The sequence below is a fragment of the Muscardinus avellanarius genome (assembly GCF_963383645.1).
Source record: "Muscardinus avellanarius genome assembly, chromosome: 15".
Classification (NCBI taxonomy): Eukaryota; Metazoa; Chordata; class Mammalia; order Rodentia; family Gliridae; genus Muscardinus; species Muscardinus avellanarius.
This window is the reverse complement of record NC_137801.1, coordinates 84,302,242-84,323,997: the sequence shown is the minus strand read 5'-3', so window position 1 is coordinate 84,323,997 and position 21,756 is coordinate 84,302,242. Positions and strand designations below refer to the sequence as shown.

General features: G+C 45.1%; 1 protein-coding gene across 1 annotated transcript in view; it reads left to right on the top strand.

The window, feature by feature from the left end:
* Nucleotides 1-21,756, top strand: part of MAP4K4 (mitogen-activated protein kinase kinase kinase kinase 4) — a gene marked incomplete at both ends in the record, with an annotated part of 175,091 nt that overhangs the window by 85,468 nt on the left and 67,867 nt on the right. The window contains 1 exon segment of the mRNA XM_080711647.1: nt 2,102-2,158. Coding sequence (XP_080567773.1) covers nt 2,102-2,158 — 57 coding nt within the window.

Genomic DNA, 21,756 nt, shown 5'->3' with positions numbered 1-21,756 from the left:
AACTTGTGCTACATATTAAGCCAGTGCTTCAGTAAATTCAGAAGGCTCAGCTTTTATGCCACGGTCAAACTGCTGAGTCTTGAAGACGCACGTGTGGTCCCGAGTACACATATAGAGGGAACTCATCATTTTTGGGTTACTCAAGTCTCCTTGTTAACGTCTTTGGAGAACATAAAGGGAGAAAAGGAAGATACCACCCAGTGGACATCTGGCGAGGACTGGCATCGGCCCGTGGGGCTTTTGACCTACGGGGATCTCAAGTGTTACCTTGTTGATCCTGCCCCTCCCCGCTGCTCTTTAGCTAACACATCTGCAGCCCTACATTCCTACCTATTTGGAACGAGGGAAACCAGGGCAACTTGCCTGACATTCTGTCCCATCATGTGGTTTGTGTCAATGAGAAACACCGCTTTAGTAATTTGGAAATAAACCGACTGTGGGAAGACTAAGAGGTTTGAGGGCTGACTGTTGCCGAGGCGATGGTGTTTGCATCTTTCCGTGGAGGATACCAGAGGGCTGTTGAATGCGGTAGCCTCTTAAGTCTCCCGGTTCCTTCCTCGGCCTCACGATTGTGTTGCCATCGTCATTGGAGCTGCCTGATAACTGTCATGAGTTGAGGAAATCCAGGCCCAGCCATATTTCATTCCTGAGTTGCGCTCGACTGTTCTGTGCACCCGGGTTGCTGTACACGACACCCCTATCGACTGTTCTGTGCACCCGGGTTGCTGTACACGACACCCCTATCGACTGTTCTGTGCACCCGGGTTGCTGTACACGACACCCCTATCGACTGTTCTGTGCACCTGGGTTGCTGTACACGACATCCCTATCGACTGTTCTGTGCACCTGGGTTGCTGTACACAACACCCCTACGTGGCAGCCACTATTGCCCCGCCATGTCAGGGGCAGCTGGAGGCACGCCAGCCCAGGCCTGCCCGGCGATGGCACCTTAGTGTCGTACAGCATCACTTTCACAAGGACACTTGTCCAGGTGGTGACTCAACGTCCGGCAGGAGCTCTCCAGAATCCAACGGAGGGTTTTCCTCAGGTTTGGAGTTACAAATTCATTAATTATTTTCACCACGAGGCCATAAGAGGGATAGGCTCTGGGAAAGTCTGGGAATGTTCTTTTTGTTTTTCCTTCTACATTTGTTAGAAAAGAACCACTTCTACTGAGCCCGGGAGTGGGTCCTAGTCAGGTACCCGGGCGGCTCTTGGTCCCTTCCTTACCAACAGCCAGCATGGTATCGCAGAGAACAGCTAGAGCAGCCGAGACTCATGTCAGTCCAGAGCGGCAGCAGGGTCGTTTGAAATACCTGGCGATGTAAGTGGGTTACAAAGCGTCAGGTCCTAGGCCAGGAATTAAAATATAACTGTAAGAAAACTTACCCTCTGTCCCTCCCCCAGTCTTTTTGTGTATTATCTTTATTTTGGATCATCATTCTTCAAACTGTCTACACTGGGACTGCAGGAAAACTCCAAAGAACACACAGTATAACTCCTGCAAAGTAGTGAGTACCTGGAGTTCACTGGGGAAAAATTATAGCCATCCCGTTTTGACATAAAAATAAAAATAAATATCTAGGGTGGCGGTAGTCTTTTTTTTTTTTTTTTTTTTGGGTGGTACTGGACCTCCGGGCTACACTCCAGACCTATTTTATATTTTTATTTGGAAACAGGGTCTGTCTCCAAACCTGCGCGATCCTCCTCTCTCCGCCTCCCAAGGGCGGGGGATTACAAACGTGCGCCACCATGCCCGGCATGCTGTAGTCATTTTTTAATGTGGAATGTTAAAAGGGTGGTTCACCTGCTGTGCAGAAAATCACCTTCAAGTTGCTTGAATATGATGATATATAAATTAAGCCTCTTAAAGAAAGAAGGAATTGATACTTTATCAAAATCCATTTGTTCTGACTGTGTGTTAAGTGGGGTCCATTTGTATTACAGCTATTTTCTATTGGAGAGCACAGGACGATTTCATTATCACTTTAGGTTAATAAGAGAAAAGCCCAGGAGAAAGGTGTTTCGTTGGAGAGTTTAACTGCTTTGCTAAAATGACTTGAGAATGTTGGTGCTGACCAGTCTTTTCTCTATTTTTCAGGGGCGACATGTTAAAACCGGTCAGCTGGCGGCCATCAAAGTTATGGATGTCACTGAGGTAAGGCTGGGTCACGTGCCTTTTTAAGGGAATCTTCCCTTCTCTCCCCAACAGTGTAAGAGTATGGTTTTGTTTGGAGAATCTCATCACTGGAACAGTTGGCCATGTGTGACCTTGCTGGCTCATAGGTCCAGAAGGAGATGAGTTGACTTGTTGCAAATGTTCCCTAAGAACAAAGAGTCGGTAGCATTTGCTTTAAAAAAAAACAAAACAAAACAAAACAAAACAACAACAATCTGAATGATAGTTTTTGGCAACACAGTGGACCATAATTGGAAACATCTTCTGTAATGGAAAAGGAAAGATTTGAGAAGGAACCATGGAGGTCACATGAATAATAGGGAGGGTGAGGGGTGGGGGAATTTTCTCTAGAGTATTAAGCCACGTTTGTGCTATTTTTTAATTTTATTTTTAACACGGAGGAACAAAAACGGATCCAGTCAAGTTCCCAGAGGTTGGAAAACAGAAACATCTGTTAGAATGCTGAGCAGATTGTTGGCAAAATTTAGTAGCAAAAAATAGTTCTTGAAATGGTCGTATGAGGATTTACTGTGCAGCTTCAGATGGGAAAGAGGAGAACCCAGACAGAAAACGCCCGTGTGAGCGCGCGCTGGGCAAAAGCTCATGCTCAGGTTTTTTTTTTTTTTTTTTTTTTTTTTTTTAATAGCCATGGATTATAAATAGCCAAAACCACCTTATTTTAAGCTTTTTTTCCCCTGAAATATTACTTTATGCTTGCATAGTTTCTTCTGATTTGCCTAATTGTGAACGGAAACCAACGTCTTATTTTACAGACTGTAGGAAGCATTAGCCAGCAGCCTTCGCAATTTGCAGTATCTTTAAATCAAGCCATAATTTTCCCAAACCTAGGGTCTGTGAGGGCGAGCATGGCTAAGCGGGTGTCATTGTGCTACCGAGCAGACCGGCAAGTTCTCTGCTGCCCTGCTGTCTGCCGGTCTCTAACAGCACAGGAGTCTCCCCTGTGCATATCTGTGCGCAAGAGTTAGAAAACATCGTCTTTAGGCCACGAGACAATTTTGAACAGAGCATCATACAAATATTTGAAGATGTGACATTTTATGAGGTGACTGCTCTCATTTCTTTGTCAAAGACGATAACAGAGATGTTTAAAGTGAAAAACCAGTGTTGCTTGGTTGAATGACGGAAAGATCCTCTTAACAAATTGTGATATGGGCTGCTCTGCTACACTGTGATTCAGTCCTACCTACAGCTCAGTGGAAGTGTAGATGTTTTTCAGTTAAATGTCATTATAAGATTATTTTCAAGAGTGGTCGAGGGGCAGCAAATTCTAACTTATTGTAATTTAAGTACAGTAGTCGAGGTACTCGTGAACTGCCTGTAGGACCTGAACGGCCAGCGGTACCTTCCTCATGGAAGTCTTCCTCCATGCTGGGTGTGGTGGTGCACGCTTGGGATCCCAGTACTTGTTCAGCTAGAAAGGAGGATCCAGGTTTGAGGCCAGCCTCAGCTACTTAGGCCCTCCACCACTTAATGAGGCACTGTTTCAAAATAAAGAATAAAAAATAGGGCTGGGGGTGTAGCTCCTGAGGTAGAATGCCCCTGGGTTCCATCTCTAGTACCACCAAAAAAAAAAAAAAAAAAGTTTCTTTCCATTCCCACCAGGCCACATCTCGCTGTTGCTGCATTTGAAAATGGTGTCACTGGAACTATGTTTTTTGAAAATTTATTAACACGTTCCTTGACTTAATTTACTGGTAGACTTGTGAGTACCATTTTGTGCGTGGGGGTGTGGTACTGAGGATTGAACCCAGGGGCACTCTGCCGTTGAGCTACGCCCCCATTTGAAACAGGGTCTCGCTAGGTTGATGAGAGTCTCACTGCTTGCTGAGGCTGTCCTAGAACCTGCAATCCTTCTGTCTCTGCCTCCCGAGTACTGGGATTCCAGGCGTGCGCCACCATGCCCGGCTGTGGGTACCATTATAAATGTAAGCTTTGGAACTTGAGGAGCTAAGAGCTGAGATGCCTTCCTGGAATACCTTCTCCAGGCTTCCTCTCTCCAGGGGAAACGTGTCTTCTATCTGATTGGTTGGGGACGGGTTTAAGGAGCATGCTAAGGGTGTGTACAAACTGGATGATACTAGTACCGCAGATATGTAACGTACTTTTTATTTTAAACCAGTTACACATTCATAGAAATTGGCCAAAAAAAAAAAAATATAGGGAAGCCCCACATAACCTTCACCCCATGTTCTCCAAGGGTGGCATCCTGTGTAGCTGGAGTACAGTGTCATTCCTGATGTACATGCAACAGAACAAAGCAGGCGGGTTGCTGCTTTATAAGCTAGGGATCTCATCTGGATTCCGCGGTTTAATTTCGACGAGTTAGGCCGCGTCACTGTGCTGTTTTCCCTGCATGCCTTAGAACCAAGGCCAATCACTGAACATTGATGTGTCTGGAGGGGTCCGTAAGTTGGTAGTTTAAATTCTTGACAGGCTCTTCATTTCAATTCTCGGGTCGTAATGTCATTCTTGGATTACACTTAAGGGACTGATACACCTAAGGGGCCAATCATTTGTTCTTTGCAGTTTTGAGCTATCCCATCACTAGCAGTTAATACTGCATAAGGGAAAAAAGGTGAATTAGCTAGATCAATGATTGTTCACTTGGGGGCGAGTGAACCTTACGCTCTTTGAGTAAGGCTTGTCTCTGAGGACATAATTTTATTGTATATTTCAATAATAATTCTTCAACTTTTTTTCTCTTTGGTGGTACTGAGGATTGAACCCATGAGCGTTCTACCTCTGAGCTGTACCACCAGCACTTTTAAGTTTTCATTTTGGAACAGTCTCATTACATTGCCGAGGCTGCCCTTAAACCTGCAATACTTCTGTCTCAGCCTCCCAAGTACTGGAATTAAAGGCGTTGGCCACCACGCCTGGCTACCCCTCAACTGAAAATGTCTGTTCTTGGCAGAACTGTCAAAAAAAGAACCACCTTCTACCTACCCCATTTAGATTTAACAGTTGTTAAAATTTTGTGCGTGTGTTGTGTTTATTGATGTGAGAGCAATTACCAGCACAACACTTGATTTATAAACACTTTGAGCTTTGTTTTTTTTTTTTTTTCCGGTACTGGGAATTGAACCCAAGTGCATTCTACATCCAAGCTACATCAGCCCTATTTTTTATTCTTTACTTTGAGTTGCAAAGGGCCTCACTGAGTAGCTGAGGCTGTCTTAGAACTGTGATCCTCCTGTCTCAGCCTCCCGAACGCTGGGATTACAAGCGTATGCCACCACGCCTGGCTCGAAAAATAATTTTTAAAAGCTTGGGCTAGAATACCTGGATGGTGGACACCCTTATAACCAAATACTGTCATGAAATTTTCACTGTCCATGTTTGTGCTTTTTACTTGGGGCAAGTAAAAAACTTGCTTAAAACTTCACACTCTTGGGTTAATACAGAGAGAAAAGACAGACGCTGTGTATGTTCAAATGACAAGTGGAGATGGAGTTCACAGTGGCCTGGCGGCTCTGAGAGGGAGAGCGGCTCTCTGCTGAGCCTTCTGGCAGCCCGGTGGCCATCCCCTGCCCCCAGCAACTCAGCTCCTCTGGCAGAGGATGGCGTGTGAGCAGTGAATTCTTAAATTGTGCGGTGGCATCAAATCCTGGCAGTGTGTGAGCAGTGCAGCGTCTCAGATTCCATCCCAGACTACTGCGTCTGAAACTTGGGGCAGAGACCTCAGGGTTGACGAAACCTTCTCTTTGTGGAACCTCGGGAAAAGAGGCCACCCTCCTACCTGCAAGTGAAACAGCCCGTACCACACCCTCTTTAGCCACTGCAGGGTTGAAAACCCGGTTTTGATTCCCAGTTTACAGGTTCTCAGGAGGCCTGTTGAGTAAGCTGGTTTGATCTGGACCAATTTTCAACTTTCTTCAGTTTGTTATTAGTAGATCAGTCAAAGCAGACTCGCTCTTACTCTTAAGATGAAAATATTGGGATCGGTTGTTCTGGCTGGTTCTCTGGGAGACAGGAAAATGTCAGGCGCGATGCCTATTAGGAGCAGGGCGCCAGTTGGCAGATTTTACGCACCGAGCTATGTGCAGATGTGGAGTAAAGACTGTAAAAACCTGGTCTTGCCTAAAACAGCTAAGTGAAAATCCAGTACCCCGTCCCTGGGTTGGACAGGTAAGAGCCGTGCCAGAGGCTTTGAGCACTAGGGCAGCCCCGGTGCCCACCGTGCTTGGGTCCAGGGTGGCAGGACGCCTTCCTGTTCAGGGAGTTTGTGCCCTGGCAGAAGAGACCAGTGCACTCCAGCGATGGCAGGGCCCCGGGAAGCTGAACAATGGTACCAACGTGGAGTTGGAGGGAGCGCAGGGTCAGGGATGTGCCGTCCTTGTCTAGACTGCGAAACAGTAAAGAGGGCGAGGGAGATCTCTGTGGACCGCGTGGCCTGCTGTTCTGTGATTGGTCTGATTGCGTCTCAGCAGCCGTCAGAGCCGCAGGTCCCACCCTTAGTACTGGCTGCTAGAATGACAGGTAGCCCAGGGCACCCTCTCCCGACCTCCATAGGATCCTGCCGGGGTCCCAGGTGCACTCTACGTGAGTCTTGGGACCTGTTCAGCTGTCTTCTTTGGGGGGTAGGGAGGACAGGGTATACCTCCCTCCACTTCCGTGTCCTCACTTAATCTTTTACTTTTTGGAGAATATATTATTGGTGCATTACGTTGACACATAAAATGGTGAGATTCATGGCGGCATTCCCACTTGCAGGGAGCATAGTCAGGGCAGTTTGACTCCTCTGCCCCTCCCCTCCCCTCCTCCCTCCCCCGGGCCCCTTCCTCCAGTTTCCTGCCCCCTTTTAGTTTCGTGCCCCTCCCCCATTCCTGGTTTTCTCTTTATCTCCACATATGAGGGAAAACATATGACACTTGGCTTTCAGAGTCCGCCGTAACACGATGCTTTCTAGTTCTAGGCATTTTCCTACAAATGACATAATTTGTTCTATTTCATGGCCGATAAAACGATGTGTGTGCATATACACCACATTTTTGTATTTATTCATCTGTTGCCAGACACTTAGGCTAGTCCCATCACCTGGACTTTGTGAATGACGCTGCTATAACATGGGTATGCGTGTGCTGCTGTAGGATGCTGAGTTTAATTCTTTTGTAAAATAGAAAATAGTGACATAGCTGGGTTGTATGGTGGTTTCATTCTTTTTCCTTTGAGAAACCATTGTATTAATTTCCGTAGTAGTTGTACTAATTTATAATCCCACCAGTAGTGTATAAGAGGTTCCTTTCCCCATACGTACTCACCAGCAATTATTATCATTTGTATTCTTGATAATACCTATTCTGCTTGGAGTGAGATGACATCTCAGGGTAGTTTTGATTTGTATTTCCAATTTCTAAAGATGTGGAACAATTTTTTCATATATTTGTTGGCCATTTGTATGTTCACCCAGCATTAGGTGCACAAGTTTTTATGTAATAAACAGGACATTCTGTATTTGGTGATGATATTAATTCTGGGCACTTGGAAACAAGCATATAATAGATATGTAATATTGCTTTCTTTGGCCCTGAGAGTTATAATGGATAATAATTGTTGCAGAGAAGACTAGAGTTATGATTACTTTTTATAATTAGATATCAAAATTAATCAGAAATGTTAACATTAATAATAACTAATAATAAGGTATATTTTTATTTACTTCCATAGTTTAATTTCAATCCTCTAGGATGGAAAACTATTAATGATTAGAAAGAGCAAGTACATTTCTGGGTTTTAAAATGTTTTTCAACTTGTCACTGAACTAATAAAAATGTTTTTAACCTTTTCCTCTTTCCTGTGGGTACAAATTTGGGGCCCATAAATACTTTTCAAGGTGAATTTATAGTTTATGAGTCTCCTAGAAAGTTGGGCTCATTGTTTAATAGCCATGTTCTGGCTTTTACTCCAAGACAGGATTGTATCTTTTCTTAGAGTCCAGAGTGTCCCTAGCCATAAAATGGAGTGATTCCTATCCCCGTGGGCTTTGTCAGAATTAAGATTTACATGGTAGATGTGGTTTTCCTTGCTCACTTCTCATTAAAGATACTAAAATGCCACGTTTGCCGAAGATGCTTCAAGGCCCCAGACTATCCCAACCCCCAGGCTCCTGCGGCCAAGGCTTCTTCAGCCCCTGTGGTTACAGCCCTCCCTGCAGCTTAGTCCTGCCCTACCCGCTGTCCTCTACTCTTGTTCGTTCGTTCCTTCCTTCCTTTCTTTCTTCCTTCCTTCCTTTCCTTTCCTCCCCTCCTCCCTCCCTCCTTCCGTCTGTCCGTCCGTTCTTTCTTTCTTTCTTTCTCTCTTTCTCTCTTTCTCTCTTTCTCTCTTTCTCTTTCTCTTTCTCTTTCTGCAGTACTAGAGATGGAACCCAGGGGCACTCCACCTCCGAGTTACACCCCCAGCCCTGTTTTTTATTTTGAAACAGTCTCACTGAATTGCAAAGGGCCTCACTAAGTAGTAGCTGAGGCTGGCTGCGAACCCAGATCCTCCTACCTCCGCCTCCCGAATGCTGGGATTACAAGTGTGTGCCACCATGCCCCGACTGTTTTCTTTTTTTATTTGTTTGTTTTGTTTTAGTACAGGAGATTGAACCCAGGGGTATTATAACTCTGAGCTACATCTCTAGCTCAATTTAATCAATTAATAATTATTATTTTTCATTTTTTTATGTTGCTAAAGATTGAGCCCAGGGGCATTCTGCCCCCAAGTTACACCCCCAGCCCTATTTTGTTTATTTATTTTTTTGGTATTAGGGATTGAATATAGGGACATTCTACCTCCACGCTACACCCCCAGCTTGACTGATTCTCATTCATATTCTCTCTCTCTCTCTCTCTCTCTCTCTCTCTCTCTCTCTCTCTCTCTCTCCTCTCTCTCTCTCTCCTCTCTCTCTCTGGAAACAGGGTCTAACTAGGTTGCTTAGAACCCCGCTACATTGCCAAGGTTGGCTGCGATCCTCCTATCTCAGCCTCCCGAGCACTGGGATTGCAAGCATGAAGCACCACGCCTGACCCCATCGATAAGAGGCCTGACTTGAGGGGGTTTGGTGTAAACCAAGATTGGGGGCCCTCCAGGTAATTGTGATTTTAGCTTCCACATCTGTAAATGGTGGGTATTCCATTAATCCATAGGTGGCCTTAGAAGCAGTGCTCTTGTTATACTATGGCTGTAATCCTGCCCCCAAATTTAGTGTTCTGTTTACTTTGATACATTTGTAATTGTCTCATTGAACCTTGGGCTTTATATATGTAACTTAGTTTGTGTTTGGGGATTTATTTATTTATTTATTGGTGCTGGGGCTTGAACCCAGGGGCATTCTACCTCCGAGCCACACCCCCACCCCTAATTGTTAATGCTGTTTTTTGAAACAGGGTCTCACTAAGTTGCAGAGGGCCTCACTAAGTAGCTGAGGCCGGCCGTGAACCTGTGATCTTCCTGTCTCAGCCTCCCAAGTACTGGGATTGCAAGTGTGCGCTACCGTGCCCGGCTTTGTGTTAAGGGATTTTAAATGATCTTTAGAACCACCAGAATTACTTAACATAAAACCATGGCAGGGTGAAAAAAAAAAAAATTCTCCCGGCTCAGCTTCCTTCTCCCCCGGTGCGTGGGGTCCCGGTGGCGTCCCGGGGACTCGGAGCCCATGTGTCGGGGGCTTTCACGGACTGCAGGAACCTTGAGCGGCTTCTCTTATTCTGGTTTCCCCAGCCTCTGAGGCTTTCCCTCCCTCCTTTCCACACTGCTCTGGAGCTGGGAAGGGGAAGAAGCCGGCCGCGTTGTTTGCGAGCTGCCCGGCTTAGAGAAGCGCCTCACGTTTGTAGTCTTCGCTAGCTCTTGCAGATTTTATACGTTAGAGCTTTTTTTTAATTGAAGTTTAACATTCATACAGAAAAGTGCACAAGTTGGATACAGTCAGCATGATCTGTGTGTGTGGAAATGCCACAACTCTTGGTGTGTACCATTAATGTGTTAAGAATATATAAAAACAAGACATGCTGAAAAGTACACACATAAAATTAATACATTTTTAAAAACTGGACAGCTAGACCAAGAGAGAGGACATTGCCGGCCCTCCGAGCCCCTTGCAGCCAGCCACTGTACCCTCCGCGCAGGAATAACCCGTCTCCATCACTGGAGACCATTTTTGCCAGTGTTTGTATTGTGGTGTGAACATAGCCACGTGGCACTTCTTTAACTTACCATTATGTTCGTGAAGTCCATCTGTGTTGCCACAAGAAGGGTTAGTCTAGTTTTTTCATTGCTTTAGTGTTGCCCACTCTGTGGCATCCTCTCCTCTCCGCTGTTGTTGGTGTCTAGGTGAATTGTTGCAGAGATAGGAGTTTTTTTAAATTTTGTCTTACCTAGTGTAGTAACTTTGGGTAAGAGATTCTGAGGTTACCGGTGAAAACCTTATTTTACTATTTCTTTTTGTACTGGGGTGGAACCCAGGGGCATTCGACCTCCGAGCTCCACCCCCAGCCCTACTTTTTAGTCTTTATTTTGAAACAGGGTCTCACTGAGTTGCAGAGGGCCTCACCAAGTAGCCGAGGCTGTCCGCGAACCGCGATCCTCCTGCCTCAGCCTCCTGAACGCTGGGATTACAAGCGTGCGCCACCACTCCCGGCTTCTTATTTTATTTATGTTTGGAGCATAGTTAAATAACCACTTCTTTTTAAATTTAATTTTATTAGCTTAACTGTCAAGAGTACCGAGAAAGAGAAAACAATGTTGGTAACTGTCAGTGGCTGGAAATAAAGTATTGCTTGGGAATGTCTCCCAAGGCTCCTGACTGTCTTTGTTGACTTACAGAGCCTTCTCTACCGTTACCGGTCTTCAGCAAAGAAGCACTGTGAGATAGATCTTGCTTGGTCCATGTCCACGGTTTCTTTCATTACGTCTTCTTTCTGTTTGTGAAACTAATTAGCTTTTTCCCTTCCCTTCCCTTCCCTTCCCTTCCTTCTCTTCTCTTCTCTTCTCTTCTCTTCTCTTCTCTTCTCTTCTCTTCTCTTCTCTTTTCTTCTCTTCTCTTGACTTCTCTTTCCTTGTTCTCTTCTCTCTTCCCTTCCCTTCTCTTCTTTCTGTACTGCGGATAGAACCAGGGCCATTCTCCCGCCAAGGTTACACCCCTAGCCCTTTGATATTTTTTTTTTTTTTTTTTTTTTTAGTTTTGAAAACGTCTCAGTAGGTTGCCAAGGCTGGCCTTGAACCTGCAATCTTCCTGTCTCAGCCTCCCAGGTCTGCCTCTGGTTAACGTTTCTACTCATCCGCCACACCTGCAGCATGTCCTCCTCCTTAAGATGCTAGACATCTGGGATAGTATAAAGATAGAATGCTAGAACCCAACAAGCCCAGCAGGCCTGAGTTCTATCCTTCCCATCCTGTCTACCTCACCCGCCTCCACCTCTTCTACACAGATCCTCAAGAAAGACATTGCTGAGGCCCTGTGTGTTCCTGTGTCTAGCGATGGTGTCTTGAAAACAGTCTCTGGTGTGACACTTGTTACCAGCACCTGAACACCTCAGGGGCCAGTGGCCTTTAGTTGAGGGTGTGCAGCGTGGCGTTTCCTGGTGGTGAATCAGCTTCCCCTGGGGACCCCCCCCCCCCCCCGCCATTGTTTCTTTTGTGAATGAGGGAAGGAAGGTGTTTATACAAGAAAAGCTTGGATGCCTTCTTTGTAGCTGTTTCTCCCCTTAACCCATTAAGTCCCAGGTTTTCAGTTCCGCGAACATCATGATTATTCAGATATGATGTCAGTGTTATAAGTGTTATATTTGTTCCTCAATTGAAGCTTTTATAGGTATTGTCTTTGAACAATGGAACAGAATGGATTAATGTGCCCTGTGAGTTCATCTGACTCTCACTCACCTACTGAAGATTCTAGAACCCTTCCTCCCAGGCCAGAGTTAAAGAAGACTCACTCTGATTATTTGTTCCTCCTTAAGTTTGCTTTGTATTATTTTTTTAAACTGGGAATTGAACCAGGGCCATTCTACCTCTAAGCTACCCCCCATCCCTGCAAAAAAAAATCTTGCTTGTGTTGTTTGTTTGTTTGTTTGTTTGTTTATTGCAGTATTGAGGATGGAACTCAGGGGAATTCTACCTCTGAGCTACACCCCCAGTCCTATTTTTATGTGGTACTGTGGATGGAACCCAGGGGCATTCTACTCTGAGTTACATCTCCAGTCCAATTTTTTATTCTTCATTTTGAAACAGGGTCTCACTGAGTTGCAAAGGGCCTCACTAAGTAGATGAGGCTGGCTATGAACCTGTGCAATCCTCCTGTCTGAGCCTCCCAAATGCTAGGATTACAAGCGTGCGTCACCACACCCAGTTCTTTCTTCCTCCCTCCCTCCCTCCCTCCCTCCCTCCCTTTCTCCTTCCTTCCTTCCTTCCTTCCTTCCTTCCTTCCTTCCTTCCTTCCTTCCTTCCTTCCTTCCTTCCTTCCTTCCTTCCTTTTTGGTGGTACTGTGGTTCCTGGAAACCCTTCTACCTCTAGGCTACACTCCCAGACCTATTTTTTTTTTTTTATTTTTAAATTTGGAAACAGGGTCTCCTAAGCCAGCGAGGCTGGCAAGCATGCGCCACCACACCCGGCCCTTATTCCTTAATTTGAAACAACTTCTCATTAAGTTACAGAGGGCCTAAGTAGCTGAGGCTGTGAGCCTCCTGTCTCAGCCTCTCAAACTGGGATTACAAGTGTGCACCGTCACACCTGGTTTATTCTTTTTTTTTTTTTTTTTTTTTTTTTGTAACAGAGTCTCACTAAGTTGCAGAGAGCCTTGCTAGGTAGCTGAGGCTGCCCACAAACCTGCAGTCCTCCTGTCTCAGCCTCCTTCCAGATACTGGGATTACAAGTGTGGGCCACCATGCCCGGCTTTATTTTTTTACTTTTGAAACAGGGTCTTACTAAGTTGCTGAGAGTTTCACTAAGTTCCCAAGGCCATCTATGGGTGGGGTGGGGTGCGGAGGCCAGGGCGTGGGGAGGGGGCTGCGTGGTGGGCAGGGCGGCCTGTGGCCTGGGGCTTGGGTCAGAGAACTTGCAGGCTTCGCCTTTGACCTTCCTTCCTCCGGGGAGCCTGGCGCTGGGCCTCCTACCCTGCTGCCTCAGACGTCCCAGTGCCAGCTGCTGCTGGAAGGCCTGGCACGGGCGTGCCCTCAGCGCTCGCCTCCCTGCCCGGCTTCAGGCCCCGCGGGCTTTGTGCCTTTGCATTTTACTGGGAGCTCTGTTTCTCTGGAGGGCAAGGGCATTGAAATCGGTCCGTTTATCACACCCATCCACCCTTAAATGCAAGTTTGGTCTAGTAACAGTGGTGACTTCTGGGGTTTATAAATTGTAGATCAGTAAAACTGTTGGAACAAACAGCTTAAGCAACTTCTGGAGTAGTTTTCAAAAAATTTAAAGTGTAATATTGATATTCTAGGGAGAAAATGTAGAGAAGACAAAAGGGAAAAACCCCTCCTACCCCTCATAATTTATCTTGGTTAACTCCTTTAGCATGTTAATACACATCCTCTCAGCCTCACATAAACACTTATATGCATATATAAGAAGCATTTTAAAAATTATAAAAGTCTTAACATTAAAAATAATATACACATCTTGGAAACTGGAAGAAATATTTTCTCTCCTCCCTGCCACCAAGTTGTTTGGTTTTTGGGTGTTTCCAGTCATTTGTGGGGTAAGGCTATTTCTTATTGCTGCCAGCCACTCAAGGAAACCCCCAGCTGAATATATCTATGTGGTTGCCTTTAATTAAAAAATCAGCTTGTACTCATTGTAGGAAAAGGTTGCTACTAAATAATTCAGAAGGTGAATTCTATAACTTTGCTAGACACACACACACACACACACACACACACACACACACACACGGAGAGGGGGGAGAGAGAATTTCACATAAGTTTTAAAAAGTGACCACTTCACAGGCACTTGGAGCTTGTAAGTAGTGTATATATATTCTATTTTCGTGACTATGGGAATTACTTTTTACTTCTTCTGTCCTTATGTTTGGACATAAAATTAAATTATAAACTACTAAACAGATCAGTTTAAGTCACTCCATAATACTGTCTGAAAAGGAACACTGTTTACTTTAGGCTTATTTTCCCAGTTGGTTTACAAGATCTTGAAAGGTGGACCCTGATCATTTCTATACACACTGGGGATTTTATCAGTATATTTTCCTTGACAGATACTCCTTAGATGACAATATATTTGCCATCGTCTTTATTATTTTAACTCATCTGAATATAAATAAACAGAAAAGTTAAGAAAAGGAAGCTGTTTGTGATCTACAATGAGCCTGATCGCTGAAACTTCTACTTTGGAACTGGATAGATTCTGTGCATTTCTATTAATTTTAGGGTGCTTCATATACCATGTTCAGCAAGTCGCTTCATTTGAAAGGAAGGGAGTCCGCCTGTTGCCTAGTCTGTATCTACGCTGGTTGTGACGTCCTTTCTTCGACCAGGACACAGCTGTTGGGTTTCCATGTTGGCTGGGCAGCCTTAGTACCAAAAATATTTGGACTAAGAATGTAATTCTCTTTTTCTGCAGTTGTGTGAAAATTATTTGGCCCACATAGTGGAACAGTGCCAAGTATACCTACTTGATATAGAAGATAGAAATGATTCAGAAGCCCAGGATACATTTGAAGATTTCAGTGAATTGAAATATTACGGTCTTACTGGGTGTGGATGCATATTGCATGATCCAGTGTGTGTATACTGGGCATATGCTAATTTTCTTCATTCTAAGTTAAAGAAATGGCTGGTTTGAAATACTACGTAGTAAAAACAGCAGCGAAGGCTTTGGCCAACCACCCCGGTGAATTGTTTAAACTCTCTTGAGGTCTGATGGGTGTGAGAGGCACTTCTTAGCGGTTCCTACGTGTTTCTTCTGAAGGAATGTTTAGAAAAAATTCCATAATATTACTGTTTTTTCTAATTAATGTGGATGTACTATTTAATTGTATTTACAAACAACGTGAATTTATATATTTATTCTGAGTTCATTCTTTAAAATTAACACACACATTTATTAACATAATCTCATTAGCCCTTGCATTGGACATGGTGGCGGAGTCTTATCTCTGGGTTGGTACTTATTTTTGTAATATCTGAAAAAGTTCAAAATACAACTTAAAAACAGAGGTCTTTGGAATTTGTTTCTTATTATAATATCCTGAAGATTTTATGTTTTTTTCCAAACTAATTAAGGATGTCAATTGTTAAGTGGGATTAATCATTTGAGGAGTGTTAGCTCTGAATAGCAAGTTCCAAGTTTATTTTTTTATTTACTTTGGACTCTTCAGCTTAATTGACATTTTTTCTTCGCTTTTAATTTTGAGGTTTTTCTTTTAAAAATTGTAAGCCTTTTGAGAACATTTAGTTTTAAACTCATTCTTTCCCCCATTTTTTTAATCTAATTTCACTATAAAAGTAAGAAAATCCCACCATTAATTCTGCAAACAGAAGTTACAGGACTCTTGTGTCAGTGTGTCAGTTTCTAGCCCAAGCCTTCCTACTGAAAGGCTGGCTGCTGAATACACACAGGTGTGTAGACACCCGTGCACAGAGCGTGTCTTATGCACACTGCACACACATTCCGACGTGAGCCTGCCGGTCTGTACTGATTCTTTCTGCTGTCTCTTACGGATTTGTTTTATTATGGCGTAGTTGTTTTTTGCTAAGGAATGTGAATGCATATTTGCTGGTCGGTGGGTTTTCTTGCTTCCCTTTGTGTCCTGTGATCCCTCATCTGGGTTTTTTTTGATGCTCGCTCTTCCTTCCTCCTGTAAGACGGGCCCATGCGCCCTGGATGGTCTTCCCTCACTTTCCTGGGCAGCGGGCCACCCTTGCCAGTTTCCTGGTCCCAGTACTCCATAGTCTCTGTGAACACCGGGCCCTCAGTTTCCTGCGGTAGCCATCTGTCTCCCTGCCTCCAGTTCCTGCTCTCTGGCTTCAGTGCCTGGTATCTGCTGTGAAGAAGGCCCGTAGTATGCGCGTGCTAATTGAACGCGCTTGTACCAGGGAGTGCTCGGTCGAAATGGACAGTCTCTTAAGAAGCCATTGAGCAATCTAAGTACAGTGGCCCACGCCTGTAATCCCAGTACACGGGAGGCCGTGACAGGAGGATCATAGGTTCAAAGCCAACCTCAACGACGTAAGCTTTCAGCAACTTGATAAGACCCTTTTCCAAATAAAAAGTAAAGTAGGACTGGGGATGCATCTTGGAGGTAGAACGCCTCTGGGTTTAATCCCTAGCACCACAAAAGGAAAGAGAAAAAGGGCAGAGTGGCATCTTCGCCCTCTGAGTGTGTCAGATGGTGAGCTTGTTGGTTGTATTGGTGTTTGGTGATGGGTGAGCTGGGTGGATTCCAATAAAGACAATGCCCTTCATGAATATGCATTTGAATTGGTAAGTGACCTTTTAGGGACTTAACTAGGACATTTATTTGAAAAACTTAAATGGTTTAAACTTTGCTCTCCACATATTAGTATGTATTTTTAGAAAGGAGATGCCAATCGAGAAACTTGCTGCGTGTGTGTGTCTTTATGACGGTGTTGGACTTATTCTCCCTCTGATGCAGAATTCAGATCCCTTCCCGCTTACTTTGAGGACAGGCAGGTGGTAGTTGGTGGTCCTCTTTCTTCCTGACAGCTGTGTTCTTTTCCTCGCTCTCCGTGAGAGATCCAGTTATAAAACAATTGCTCTGATTTGGCCAGCCCCGGGAGACTCCAGGCAAACCCTGACCATGTGTTTTGCTTCATGGCGGTCTGGAGCGCCTGCAGATGAGGATCCGGGGAGGAGGCTGTGCTTCTGAGCTGGCATTGCTTGACTGCTGCAGACAGGGGCAGCTGTGTGTCCCAAGGGCCTCCTTCCAGAACTTTCCTCTGGATCGTCCCACAGCCTGCAGTCTCCCTCCTCACAGGGTACCAGCGACCCCAGTAAGGAACATAATCTCAAGCTAATGAGCTGGTTTAAGACCAGAATGCTTGATTGGTTTCGTGAAATGCGTACGTAGTAGACTGTCCTAAAATCCCCAGTTGTGATTAATAGCAGCGCAATGTGTGGTGAGCGGAAGGAGAAGCCTGCATCTGACCCCTGCTCTTAGCAGTACGCAGCTTGCTCATCCCCACTGGGTGCCAGATGGGGTGGAGGGTTGTAGGGGGCTGTAGAGGTTAAAGAATCAAGCTAAAGATAGATAGCACCCAAGTATGTCGTCCAAATTTGCAGAGGTTTTATTTTTGTTTGGGTGTCAATCCTATATTACTGACTTCCGCTATAAAATTAGTGGTTTGTTTTTCTGGAGAACCCTTCTTGTTCCTATGTGTAACAAAATTCACATTTGTAAGTAAGCAATAATCCTGCCTTACCTTCTAAAGTCACTTCCAAATGAAAAATTATTTTCTGATGCAATGCTCTGAAGTGTTCAGTAGCAGAACATGCCCCGAATGCACTCCGGGGAGTTGCAGCCGGGCGAGGCCCTGGCAGCGGCACCTTCCCCCGCTTTGGAGCACAGTTGAGTGATAACTGTTCTCCGCAGCAGATTGTCTTACTCCTGCTTGAGTCACGCGTCAGAGACCAGTGGTTCTCGGGTGGCCCGCGCCTGACACCCCAGTCCTCGAGAGGCGGAGACAGGAGCATTGCAGTTTCGAAGCCAGCCTCAGCAACTTAGCAAGACTATTGTCTCCAAAGAAAAAATAAAATCGGGCTTGGGATATAACTCCACTGCAGACTGTCCCTGAGTTTATGTTTATTCCTCATCACCACAAGAAAAAAAAAGAAGATAATTGGTTCTCTTTTCTCGCCAGTCATTGTGGTGTCTGTGGACTTCTGATGTCTTCTGTTTTTCCAGGAGGAACCTGCAGTTCCTCACTGTGTCCTTGGATGGATGGCGGTGCCAACGCGCGTAGTTAGGACACGGATTGCTGATCATTCGTTAGCAGACCTACCCTAGCCGTAGCAGTCGAGGGGAGCGTAGATGACGCTGGCCCTGACCACTTCGGCGTCCGACATCCTTGCTCAACTCGGAGCCTGGTGCAGTGCCTGTGGTCGACCAGTTGCCTGTCTGCCCACAGCTGCCAGCGAGGGCAGATCATTTGTGCCTTGATCCAGGGCACTCAGGCTGCTTCAGGAGCACTCTGTGTTCAGGATCTTGCAGTTTGTAAAGTCAAATGTAATTATAGTTCGTTTCTCCCAAGTCATAATGTGTACCTACCGCGTGCTAGGGTACTGGGTTTGGTTTAAAGATTGCCTTCCAAGGAAAAAAAAGTGATGAGACATCAAAAACCTCTGCCTGGCCACTAAGAGACTTGCACTCCGTTATGTGAATATTCCCTCCTCCCCACCGGCATTTGCTCCAAGCATGGGCCAGTGAAGAATGGGCTTGACAGTGTCTTTACTTTTCAATTTAGGCATACTTCATTTTTTTGCCAGTTGTGGTAAAAATCATCTTAACGAATTAATCAAAGGTGATGTGGCTTTGTACATTAATTTTATTGAGGTTTTTCCCTACCTGTGATTTATTACTTTTCCGAAAGTTTTGATTGTTTCCTTTAGTGGTAGGAAAGGTAGGGACAGATTCCCAGTATGATGTGTGAGGTCTTTGCTCCCCCTCGCCCCCTCGCTGAGTTGACCAAACACCTATACATCCAAGTTGCTGCTTTCCAGAGGCACCCACTGGATTCTAACTTAGTGGACCGTAGAAGCAACTTGGGCCTCAAATTCCATACAGCACCAGAGTTCCTGCGGACAGAGGTGTAGGACACAGGCTGTCCAGCGTTTTGTAATTAGTGTCCATTCCTCCCCATTACTCCTTGGAGTGTGGCTCCCCAGACTCCCATCTCTGTGATGCGACTCATAGACTCCTCTGGCCTCCTTTGGGGTTTCTCATCTCTTGACTGCAGCCTGGAATCCTCTCCAAGGTGTTGCGCTCGGCACCCTCGGGATCGCTGTCTTTCTCTGCTGATGCCCAAGCTTCTTTCCATATGTTTGACCGAATTTTAGTTGTTCTGGTGGAGGGCAGATCATTTGTGCCTTGATCCTTTTTCTTGGCCAGGAGCAGAAGTTTCTTTCTTCTTTATTGAAGACTCTTCAGAGCCTGGCCTCTGTCTGACTCACCGTGTCAAACATGTGAGCGCCTGCCCCTGAGGCAGGCGTGGAGCCGGTGGGAAGTGCAGAAGCAGGCGTGGCGCATCACGCCTCCCCAGAGCTGTGTCCTTCCGAGCGCCTGCCACTCCTTACTTGAAGCCATTGAGAGTTTCAGGCAGGACTCTTCGTGTACAGCGTTCTTTTCCCCACTTGTACTATGGGAAACTTAATAAGTTTTCCTTTGGCGTAGACAAGGGCGTGAAGAGACCGATGTTCCTTGCAAGATGCTCCGGTGGGCCAGGGGGGTGAGGAGAGCCCAGCTCCATCTGCCCAGTGGGGAGGGGCCTGGAAAGAGCTGGCTGCCGGTCCGGATTGCTCCGTCATAGCAAGGGAAGAGATGGCCCAGAGGCCAAGGGCAGGGCCTCTGGGTGCCAAGGCCCAGTAGAAGGCCAGTGGAGCTCTTGCTTGCCAGGCCTCTGAAGGGGTCCTGTGCCACTAACCATCGGCAGAGTGCCCCGGTCACGGGGACCAGAGTGGTGCGGACCCTTTCCCATCCAGACACGGAGAGGAGGTGGGCTGTAGGAACAGACAGAAAGAAGCTTCTTTTGGAATCTTCTTTGGCTAACTCTGTGGCCTAAACTCACCTCTTAGGCATTTTTTTTTTTTCAAAATTAGTAAACCAGTGTGCACCAATTTAGAAAGAAGACAGTGTCTATAATCCAGAGATAATCTCTGGCAGCATGCCTTCCCTTTTTGTACTGGACATTAAAATGTGTATATTTATCTAAACAGACATGCAGACTTGCTTTGTGGATGGCAAAATGGCAGTGTCAAGAATATACTGATTTGCTATCTACTAAGCAGTTTCGATTTTCGATCCCTTTTCCATTGCATAATAAGAGTTTTGGTTTCACCAAAAGTTTGGGTACATTCGGGATTTTTGGTAAGGTATTTTGGCACTAATTTGAATTCTTTCGACTCATTATTGAAGACACTTGGCGCTGTGGTATTTTCCTTTGTAGATTGGGACTCGACGTGATGTCTGGGTGTTGATGACCTTAAACTCTGGAAGGCTTCAGTCGCGTGTTTGGGAGCCTAGAGAAAACAGTGGTTTGCCGTGCTCAGTGGCTTTATTTAAGACGACCTTGTCTATTATTGGCCGCATGGTGCTCTTTGGTGGGGGCGATCACAGAGATGGACCTAGGCCTCTTCATGGTGTTTTGGGAAGGAGACTGTGCTTCACGGGAGCACTGCTCTCTGAGATTGTTGATGAGTCGGTGCAGATGCGTAAATGGGAAGAACTATGCTCACGCTTCGCCATGTCTTCATGCCTGAAGGTCTTCTTTCTTCCAGGTGAATGGTGCTATTTAATTCTCTTCTTTATCACATTATTTTCAGCTACTAATAGAGTGATAACATCTCACTAAGATACTGAAAGGGACAGACTGTAGAAGATGGGGGAGCTGTAGAAGGCTAGGACTTGGTTGTGTCAGTAAGTTCTTCCTTGGGCCTTTAGACAAGGATGGACACAGGCTCGGGGCTGCAGGCCGCCACCGTTTCCCTTGGGAACCTCAGAAGAAATTTATTGATTCAGAAGCAGAAATGGAGAGCATGTTTGTTAGTCTGAAATGTGTTCCAATTCAGGTTTTTCCTTGAGCAAACTGTCACGAATGTATGATTTTCACTTTGGTTATTGGTAAATTTGTCATTTTCCTATTGGGTTTTTATTTTGATACTGATACATTTGGGGGGGGGGCGTTAATTTTAAAAAGCATAGCATTTCTTCCTTTTGCCCAATCTCACACTTTAATCCTATTCTGCATAGGTAATTGATCCTGCATAATTATCCTCAAAAATTGTCGAATGCCCAGAGAATTTAAGTTATATCACTTTTTCATGTGTTTAAATTTTACAATGTTTGCTGAGTTATTTACCGCTTTCATCCTGGTTTGTAGTGGGTAATACTCTCAAGTGTAATGGAGTTTGCATCCTAAAAGGTCATCTATCTCATTTATTCTACCTGTGGGCAGTCAAAGAGTAGTTGACTAAAGTAAACTTGTGAGCATTGAGAATTGGATAGTTTCATTAGGTGTTTATTTAAGGTGCAAAATAATAATAAGGTGCAAAATAATAGGTGTTTATTTTGGTGCAAAAGTCCACTAGAGATATTTGTGTATCTCGTTTTATCAGTCCTCTCTCCAGCTAACAAAGATAGAGTATATGATTGCCCTTCCCTGTTTACTTACTGGTCACTGAGTGACGTTTAGTTCTGCAAAGGGGGTCAGTCAGGTAGAAAGATGATTAGCTCGGGACATTTTCCTGTTCCTCTTGGGTCCTAGTTAGCATTTCTCAGGTTTGCCGGTCTCCCTTCATAGTTACTATCAGCAGTGGGATGCGAGAGAATGTAGGTAAACAGCATTTTAAGAGGACACTAGAATCCAAGGAACAAAATGCTAATAATATGCAC